At 36.5% G+C, this 10,183-nt stretch overlaps 1 protein-coding gene and 1 long non-coding RNA gene across 2 annotated transcripts in view; one reads left to right on the plus strand and one right to left on the minus strand.

Moving 5' to 3' along the window:
- Positions 1-10,183, plus strand: part of cps1 (carbamoyl-phosphate synthase 1, mitochondrial) — a gene marked incomplete in the record, with an annotated part of 42,112 nt that overhangs the window by 18,684 nt on the left and 13,245 nt on the right. The window contains 7 exon segments of the mRNA XM_024287223.2: positions 208-273; positions 369-432; positions 951-1,132; positions 4,163-4,357; positions 5,497-5,564; positions 7,128-7,203; positions 10,018-10,095. Coding sequence (XP_024142991.1) covers positions 208-273; positions 369-432; positions 951-1,132; positions 4,163-4,357; positions 5,497-5,564; positions 7,128-7,203; positions 10,018-10,095 — 729 coding nt within the window.
- On the minus strand, positions 3,836-7,185 carry LOC118597952. Its single transcript, XR_004946980.1, has 2 exons — positions 7,049-7,185; positions 3,836-4,354 (listed from the first exon to the last, which is right to left on the minus strand). It is a non-coding gene; the product is annotated as an uncharacterized LOC118597952 (long non-coding RNA).

Genomic DNA, 10,183 nt, shown 5'->3' on the forward strand with positions numbered 1-10,183 from the left:
TTAGAAGGATGTATAATATATACGCCTATATATATGTAAGATAATTCTACTGACTTCCTTTGACTTTTGCAGTAATGTCTATGCATATTTAACTATTTACAACTTCTGTTAACTTTTTTTTTTATATTTTTCAACCAAGCAAAAATGTAACCTTATTATTGTTATTTTTTCTGTTTTAATTAACTTGTCTTTGTTTCTTCTTTATAGATTGACACTTTGGCAGCAGAGTATCCAGCAATGACCAACTACCTGTATTGCACATATCATGGTCAAGTATGTAATTGTAATTTTTCCTCAGTTACTTTATTAGATAATTACAAATATAGTCACTATTGGACCATTTAGATTATTTTCTTTATTGCCATCAGGAGCATGATGTAGACTTTCAAGACAAGGGGATTATGGTTCTTGGCTGTGGACCTTACCACATTGGTAAGTCTAATGATGAATGGTTTTAGTTTTTTTTTTTCTTTTTTTTAAATTTTACTTGATTGTTTCTTTTTCTCATCATGGATTTTTAAAGTTTATGTAGAATTTGTTGCTTATCTGAGTCTTAGATGAACCTTTTAAGTCCCTGGAAGAACTGAAATCCTGTGATTAAATTACGTGAATGAGAATATCTCTAAAAGCAAATGAACTATCTAGTGAATTATTGTTTTGTTATTTATAAATGTACTTTTAAAGGTATTTTAGAACTTGATGCAGAAACATTTTGCTCTGGATCACAGTCTGATACGAGTTTACAGTTATGTTTGGTAACTTTGGTCCAGTCATGAAACCCAGGATGCAGTAAATTATTTTATCTGGTTGATTAAAAGTTGTCAGTGGGAAACAAAATTACATTTAAAGATAAAGCAAATGTGTTTATTTTTGTTTTCTGATCATCGTGAAAATATTGAATTCCAGTTAAGATCAGCAGGTGTAAAATAACCCCCTGTATCATCCACTAGGCAGCAGTGTTGAGTTTGACTGGTGTGCTGTATCCGCTATCAGAGCCTTGAGGCAAATGGGCAAGAAGACAGTGGTGGTCAATCACAATCCGGAGACGGTCAGCACTGACTTTGATGAGTGTGACCGGCTGTACTTTGAAGAGTTAACCCTGGAGCGCATCCTTGATATCACTCAGCAGGAGGTTAGGTCATCACCAACACCACAGTGCATCCTATCCTATACCTCATATTTTCAAAGGAATAGATAAAAACGTATTTTTTAAGGAAATTTGGCAGATCTTTGTATTGTTTCAATGAATCTTTATAAGTTACTGTGTTGTTATAACTGTTAGACACAACAAAACAGATAAGTGGAGCTACACTAACCCATTTTGGTTTAATTTTGTTTTGGATTGGCCTTCAATCTACTAAATTCTTCGAAAAAAAGATCTATTTTTGAGATATATAAAAAATGATTTATACACTCTGCTTCTTCTGTTTAGCTAAGTGGAGAAACTTTTAAACCTGTTTTAAAAAATTGATTCAAGTCTGAAAATTTGTGATGTCTGGTGGGAAAAAAAATCAGTATTCCTCCCACACATGCTATTGTTTGAATATATTAATGCAAACATAAAAAAAAAAAAAATCTGTGCAGCTGTGTGGGTTTTTGTGAGGAAGACAGAATACAAGAAGTTATCATCAATAATATAAAACTGCAACTTTTAGGGGGGTCTGAGTTCAACTGTAAAGCTCTCATATAGCGAGAGTTTAAAAGCCAGCCAAAATAAAAGTGCATTGAGCTTTGTTTTTCAAACACTGAACTGAGTCAGCAGCTCGTGAGGAGGGCGCAGGTCATTTCACAGTTTGAGAGGTGTAACCTGAAAAGATTTGGTCACCACAACTTTTCAAATGGATCATAGGAACCAAAAGGAGGTCATCTCCAGAGGAGTGGAAATCATATTTTGTGGTGAAAGGGACAAAAGATCAGTTTTGTTCTGAAAAATCTGTCCATGAAATGCCCTGAAAGTTAACACCAACATTTTAGTCACCTCAAAACTTGACTGGTAACAATTTTAAAGTTGAAGGAATGAAAAAGTGCTGGTGATGTATTTAAAAAAAATGTTGCTGCAGTTCAACAAAATGAGACAGAATAAATGTTAAAGACCCACTTCTATTATCTTTTGATCTATTGTTAAATGATTCCCAGTAGTCTTATATTTATGATTATGCTAGTTTGAGGTATTAAAAAAAACTCTTGTTTTCTGGTTTCTACAGAGTGGCAGTAATTCTTTAGAAATTCACCTCTGAGTTGTAGGCAGGAGCGTCAGTGTGGAGTAAGCTCCCTTCTTTCCCATCATCCCTTTGTTTACACTCTTTCCAACTAGCCTACAGCTCCTCACGACCCTAACCTAACATTAGCGGTGCAACAAAGATGTTGAGCAATTTTAAGCTTAATTTTCCTTATACATCTCCTCCATCATCATGAAAGTGCTGCAAAAACATGATTAAAAACACCAAAAAACTATTTTCTTCTCAATGGAAATACTATTTTTTTCAATAGTTTAACTATTTCACACCAGAGATGTCGCCACACGCTCTCCAACCAAAACGTAACTCTTTGACCGTTGATTCTGTTGAAGAGAAAAGTTGCTTTAAAGTCACAACAGATCTCTGTGAAGTTTGCAAATCAGCACAGTGATTGACATCAAAATTAAATGGATAAGCTAAACTTGAAAAGACTTTGTTTTTTAAAACTTGTTATGCCCTTTAGATCTTTACCAACCTGTGACTCGATCATGATCCATGAACTTGTCCTGAGTCTAGTAAGGTCAACAGCATCATTGGTAAAGACATTGTTTTCCCCTGTATATGTCTGTGTGTTGGCATAATGATTTTCATCGACTTTCCCCAGCAGAGGAGCCATAATCCAGTTCAAGTTGCGATGGGATCACAACACGATTAAATGATTGTTTGCTCAGGAAAACAGCCTTGCCATGAATTTGTCCCTAAAACTCAAATCCCCCTTTTTGCTTTTGTATATGTGTGTGTGTGATAAATACGGCATTAGAGCATGGAGATAAACCCTGGGCAGAAACAGGAGAGCAAGCGCATAAATAATGAAGAGCTGCAACCTGGCATTGCCATGGAAACAGCATTCCTCTTGGATCACTAAGAAAGGAAAAGGGAGTTTTATAACGATATTAAAAAAAAAAGGACATTCTGAAGAAGATACACATCCACATCAACTACATTTCTGCTAAAAGCATGAATATTTGAGCTAAAACTTCTATTTTATTTCATCTAAGCAAGTCTTTACTTGAACCAATGTTTCATAAATGTAGTCTGCCTTCTACAAAAATGGTCCTTGGTCTTTGTGGTCACCCATTAAGACAGAGAAGGTCATAACAAGGTTCCAAATGCAAATAGAAACACATTTACATTTTTACCCCGACACATTAAAAAAATACATTTCTTGATGAAAAATGTGGCAATAAGTACTGGTTCTAATGTTTCCATTAGATACAAGAGTTTCCAAAACCTTACTTTTAGCAAATAAAAGCACCATCATGCTTAAAAACTGGACATTAACCAGAGGCAGTATTCCTCTGTACAATCTAAGGCTGGATTTAAAAAGAACTAAAAGTTGTAGTTGTCCAAATGACGTTATTCTCATAATTTGTTTACTTTGCTTTTTCTGGAAAAAGTCAAACATATTTAGCCTAAACAAAGGTGTACACTAATTTTAAAGTGTTTGCTGTAATGAATGAAGCCATAGCTCTGTCTGAAGATGTTGCCATGACAATCAAGAGACCATGAGGTCGGAGCCTATTGATGCAAATATGCATCAAACCACCTTTGCTCCAAACTGGTAATTTATCATCTACAGGAAAGCAATAACATAAGTGTTTTTTTTCCATTGCTAGAACTAAATTTAGGTGTCAAGAGGCTAACTTAGTCTCACAAAAATGACATCTTACTCAGCAGTGAGTTGATGAAATTAACACAAACACAACTTCAACAAGTACATTTGAGAAAATCAATTTTCTAAACATATTTATTCAAAGTGACGTTACAACATCCAGTACTCAATCTTTTTAACTTCTAACTAACTTCTTCTAAGACATTAATAGAAGAAAATAAACATTTGTGTACAGGTGGTGATGAACTTGATGACTATTCTCTTTTAATCGGTGTTGCATCTGCAGCCTTTAAATGTTAATCTCCTTCTACAGGATTGCTCAGGTAGCATCGTGTCAGTGGGAGGTCAGATTCCCAACAACTTGGCCATCCCGCTGCACATGAATGGGGTACAAATTCTTGGGACAAGCCCTTTGCAGATTGACCGGGCTGAAGAACGCTCTGTCTTTTCAAGCATCCTCGATGACCTGGAAGTGTCCCAGGCCCCATGGAGGGCACTGAGTTCCCTGGTAAGAGAAAGAAAAATGTAGTAGTGTGAAAAAAAAAATTAATAACTTTTTCAAAAATGAAGGTAAAATTATTTCATCAGCTTTTGTGGACGTTCAGTAATTTTATTTTTAAATACATTTTTAACAAATGTAAATTTGCTGTTTTTATTTATTGTCTTTTGAAAGATATTGCCTTTAATTAGTAGATTTGTAGAATTCTTTAGCCTTTTAGTTATTGTTGAAAACCCCCACTCCCTTTTTGTCTCGTGTTCGACAATCTTGATTTGCTACTGAGTTCATCTAAATGATGCAAACTCTGCAGAATTTATAAAGGATCGACATCAAGTGTCTGCTTCCAGAGCTAAGAGCTTTCTTCATTTTTGTTTTTCATGTATTGAGTTGCCAATGAGGAGTGATTATCGAGTACACACATAAACTGCAGGTCCTGTGTCTCTCCTCAGCCTATCTGCCTGTTCTCCTTTCATAGCAGCCTTGAAGAGGCAGTTTGGTTTAATGGGCTGGAATAACTCTGGCAGAGTCATGGGAAGATGCTCCGTGCATCTCTGGGAAACTATTTTGTGTTTATAAATGCTGCTTCACCCTGAGTGAACACCGGGTAATGAGTGAGATAAAAAATTCTAAGCCCGAGGAGAGATGGAGTGGAGAGAAGGAGCTATGATTATAATAACGATGAGGAATTCTTCAACAGTTTGTGTGCACGCGTGCAGAAGTATGTGCTTGTAAACGAGCAGTTAAGGACACAAGAGTGCAGCTTTAGAAAACTAAAAATATTTATCTGACCCATGAATCATTAAAATTACGAGAAACAGAAGCAGAGTGATCACAATTTGTGCACATTTTCAATAGAACAAATAAATTCAACTGTACTTAAAAAAAATCATTAAAACTCAATATCCAGTAAAGCAGCTAAACCATGAAAAATACCATCAAGCCCAAAAAAAGATGTAAACAAGAAGTCATTTGGGCCAACCGGTAGTGTCAGACATGTTTTCTTTCTAAAAAAGTGCTGGTTGCTCACAGAGAAAACAAGATGTAAACTTTTATGAAGGTTTATATAACTTTTTTTTAAATATGCTCCCATATTTTATTCAAATTTAAGGATTTTGTTTCATGTAATTCATTGTTTGTATTGACCACAGGAGGATGCCTTTGCCTTTGCCAACCAGGTGGGTTATCCCTGTCTTCTGCGGCCCTCGTATGTTCTCAGGTAAGAACCATAAATAATCAACATCTTTCATCAAAAAACCTCTGTGTGCTAGTGATGTCGTTTAATCCGCTTTATTTGGTCTGGATCGAGTCCTGAACCTTGCATTCGGTCTGAAGGCAGGTTGCTCTATTGGAGATTTCTGTTTCAAACTAAAGCCTGTTAGCAAAACCGACGTAGGAATTACGAGGGCGGGGCAAAGCAACGAGAGAAGGAATAATGGAAGTACTACGCTTTGCCTTGCTATGTTGCCTGTTCCAATTAAATCAGGGGTCCGGTCATTTTGCCAGAAGCGGTACCGGACACGGACTGAATCTCGGGACGTGGCCAGTACTGGTTCCCCAACCTCCGAGCCGCAAACCGGTTCCAGTCCTGTACCGATCCGCGTCCAGTACTGGGTTAAGGTTAGGGTATGGGTGCTGTCCACGTCTCAGTACCGGACTGGTACCGGTTTGCGGCCCAGAGATTGGGAAACCTTGATTTAATTGGAACAGCCAACATGCCAACAACAACAAGTTGCGGACCCCCAAAATGTCCCTTTGTGATGTGGAGGGGTCCTCAACCATACGTCAAAATGGGATGACAGAGAATTTATTGGTTCAGACTGAGGAATGTCAGCATACCGAAGCTCAGAACGACTGGAAATGAACTGAGACCACCTTGACAGATGGGTCAGAGTGATTCCTGGTCCTGAAGTAGAGTTCGCTTGAATCCATTCAGATAAAAATTTGTTCCGGTTTATCTGGGAATTCTGATTCAATTTAACCAAACAAATGTGAATACACCCCGAGTTTCTACTCTGGATTATATTGTTACATTGATGTTTGGATTAATTTTGGACATTTGGATTTGATACACGCAAGTGATCTTTTGCTGAAATGAAATTATATTGAGGTGTTTGTGTATGGATTGTGCAATAAAATGCTTTTATTTTGTTGACATACTCAAACAGCTGTCAAATTGTGTCAGCCTTTAAAAAATAAAACAAAATCATTCCTTTAATGCCATGTCACAAGTCACTCTCTGTGAAACATCAAAGTCCAACTCGAGGCCAAGTCATGGACTCAAGTCCCAATTTGTGCACAGTTTCATACTCATTAAGCTCTGTCTTTTTCACACTACTGTGAAAGCAGCATCGGTCTTCTTAGGTGAACATAAACTGTCCAGCGAGTTTTTGACAGCTAAAGAAAACAAATTAACAGAAACCTGTGGCCTTTCTTTGACGTCTGTCCCCTTTCTTTTAAACAGACTGGCTAAACGCTAAAACCACTGAAAAAGAGGGAAACACTCGCACAGATTCGTTGTTTTTTGAACGATTAGGTTCTGATCTCATTTTGAAGCGCCTCAAGTGCTTTTCGACCTAAATAGCAGTTCTTCTGTCTCTCTTTCTTGCTCCTTAATTTGAGTTTCTAGGCCTTGTTCCCTATGGTAATGGTGATGCAATAGTGAGATAATGAGTGTTTTAAACAACCATCTGAAGTTCATACTTTCTCTTGCTCGATGGCTTCTCTTTCCCTATGTTTCCGTCACTCGCTTTCTCTCCTTCCTATGCATGCTTCTCACCAGTGGCTCTGCCATGAATGTTGCGTATGGGGAAGAGGAGATGAAACGCTTCTTAGAAGAGGCTACTCAGGTGTCCCAGGTGAGATCCTGCTTACACAAGAGACAAAAACATCCATAGGCTTACACCTAATATTTAATCTTGCATTTTTACATTTTTCTTGACATAAATAACTATTCTTTCTTTAAAGAATTTTTCAGTGTATTCAAAATGTTGTTTTTTTTTTTAAAGAAAACTTTCTAATTTCACCCCAACATAACATTGGTTTAGCCACTTGGTCACTGTTACATCTACAATATTAGTGCACAGCATCAAAACAACCCCATTAACTGTACTTTTTAAAGGTCAACACTTCCACTTGTTTGAACGATATTTAACATTTAATGGTTGAAATTGTTAGCCCACAAAGAACTGTTGAACGCCACCACAGAAAATTAGTCTTTGATTGATGTTTCAATGTCTCTTTTAGGTTCACTTTTAGGTGTTTCATTTGCTCTGGAAAAGCTGGTTTCCTTGAAATAAGTAATAGTTTCTTCAAATGTCATTTTTTTTTTTACTTTAAATAAGCAAAAACTCTCAATGGGTGGACAAAAATGGTCCAAGAATTATTTTTTAAGAAAAAAATCCTGTCTCTTAGACATGATTTCCTAAACTTAGATTATTTTGCTATTGAAAAACCTTCCTAATAAGATTATTTTTCTTGCAAGACAGAAAATGAAAATGTTATTTTTATGTACTTAAGATTCCGTTTTTGTGGTGAAATTTAGTTTTTAAACTACATCTGCTCAGTTAGTCTTATCTTTAAGCTTAAATCATACAATTACTGGAATAAATGAATAAAGTAAACATCTTGGCTGTAACTTGCATCAAATGGAGTTGCTGGTAAGCTTTAAAGGTGTGAACTGCACTGTCATTTTGAAGCCCTATAAGTCTAAAAACCAACAAATCCATTTGTAGAAAAGCTGTTTGAAGTGCTTTTAGCCTGCAGTTCAAAAATCTTCCCTTTTGCTTTCTGGTTTACTCTACAAGTAATTTGGAGGCCGAGTTGGATTAGGTAAAGGTAACAAACAGCAATTTTTCACAGCTTTTCCATACTGATAGTATAGAATCATTTTTGTAAGGACTATTTTTCAGCCTAACAGCAATTATCAGGTACATTTAAACATAATAATTTGATAGATTTGATATTAATATAATAATAATTGAAGTAATATATCTTTTGTCACTCAATTAAAAAGAGTGAAACTAGAATCATCACCCATAGGTTTAAATATTTTAAGCCCTCATTTCTTGTAATTTTAATGATTATGGTCTGTAGATGATGAAAATCTAAAATTTAATGTCTCAGAAAATTAGAATATCAAACCAATAAAAAAATAATGTTTTCAGCATAAATGTCTTCTGAAAACTGTTCTTTGCTGTGCATGCAATACTTGCTTGCTCCTCTTTTGCATGAATTACTGCATCAGTGTGCTGTGTCATGATCAACCTGTGGCGCTGCTGAAGTGTAATAGAAACTCAGGTTGCTTTGATGGCTGCCTTCAGGTCGTCTGCATTGTTGGGTCTGGAGTCTCTCATCTTCCTCTTGTCAACTGTCCATAGATTTTCTATCAGGTTCAGGTCAGGAGAGTTTGCTGGCTGAATTAAGTACAGTACCACCATGGTCATCAAATCAGCTATAACACTATGGGAAGGTGCCAAGTTCAGCTAGAAAATAAAATTGAGCATCTCCATACAGTTTGTCAGTAGAGGGGAGCATGAAGGGCTATAGAATTCCCTGACACCAGCAAATGACACGGCGCACCAATCATCACTGACTGTGCGAACTTCATGCTGGCCATTGACAAGGACTCTGTGCCTTCATTCAGACTCTGGGACTCAGAAACATTTGCTTTAAATTGAAAATAGAACTTTGAACCATTGATCAGCAATCCAGTTCTATCCCTATTAAGTGGCTTCTGTCATTGCCTCTAGGAATGTGATATTTCTCATGTCTAGTATTCACCTGTGTGTGATGGCTGACATTTTTTATTTAGAAATTTCTTTGGATATGAGTCATCTGTTACACTAATCACAGGATTAGGAAGTTATGGGATACAATCACAGGAGCAGAAGCCAACAAAAAGGAAAGAAGACAAAAAAGTAAATGCCAAGCCCATTAAAAATCTGTTCTATAAACAAGTCAATTAAGCTTTAGGTTTGGGTTTATTAAACTGTAGAATACCTAGAAAGTCTCAACAGTTTCTCTAAAACAGGACTTGAACATATAGAATAACTTGTAATGTATTACATACAGTAACCAAATTAAGAAAAAAAGAGTGGGTGTTATACTATCTGGAGCAGGACAGGACAGGGTTATTTTTTAAACTTGCGTCTGGGAGCAGGATGGTACAGGATTACTTTCTCTGGAAGCAGGACAGGACAGGAGTGAAAATCCACCCGTGATGCTCCCACAAACTCAGATTTCACTTGAAAATCCTCTAAAGACTGCTGTTATCACTGTTACTGGTGGACCTATTTCACCACATTTTTCCTGTCATTTTTTTTTTTTTTTTTTTGCTAAAATGCTTGGATACAGCACTCTGTGAACAACCAGCTTGTTTAGGATTGGCTTTCCTTCCTTGAGAAGGATGTTGATTACTGTCTTCTGGACATAAGTCTTCTTCATGATTGTCGATCCTTCTGACTCAAACGCACAGACCATTTAAAGGCAGAGGAAAATATCTAAGATCTCTGGGTATTGAGTTAAATAATTAGTTTGATTTAGAAGGATGGTTTTTATTTTGTTTCCCGAGAAAGTTTGCCTGAACTTCTTACAAAGAAGCATATAAATACTGTATTTCTTGTATGTTTTAACTTTTTTTTCAATGAATGTTTTAATCTTTTTGACTCCAGGAACATCCAGTGGTCATCACAAAGTTTGTGGGTGGAGCCAGGGAGGTGGAAGTAGATGCTGTGGCTAAGGATGGCAAGGTGGAGTTCTCGGGTCGTCCTCAATTTCTCAAGAATTAATATCTTTTATTTCCAAGGGCTAATCAGAGACCGTATTAAAAGCAGGCTT

This window comes from Oryzias melastigma, linkage group LG21, assembly GCF_002922805.2.
Source record: "Oryzias melastigma strain HK-1 linkage group LG21, ASM292280v2, whole genome shotgun sequence".
Classification (NCBI taxonomy): domain Eukaryota; kingdom Metazoa; phylum Chordata; class Actinopteri; order Beloniformes; family Adrianichthyidae; genus Oryzias; species Oryzias melastigma.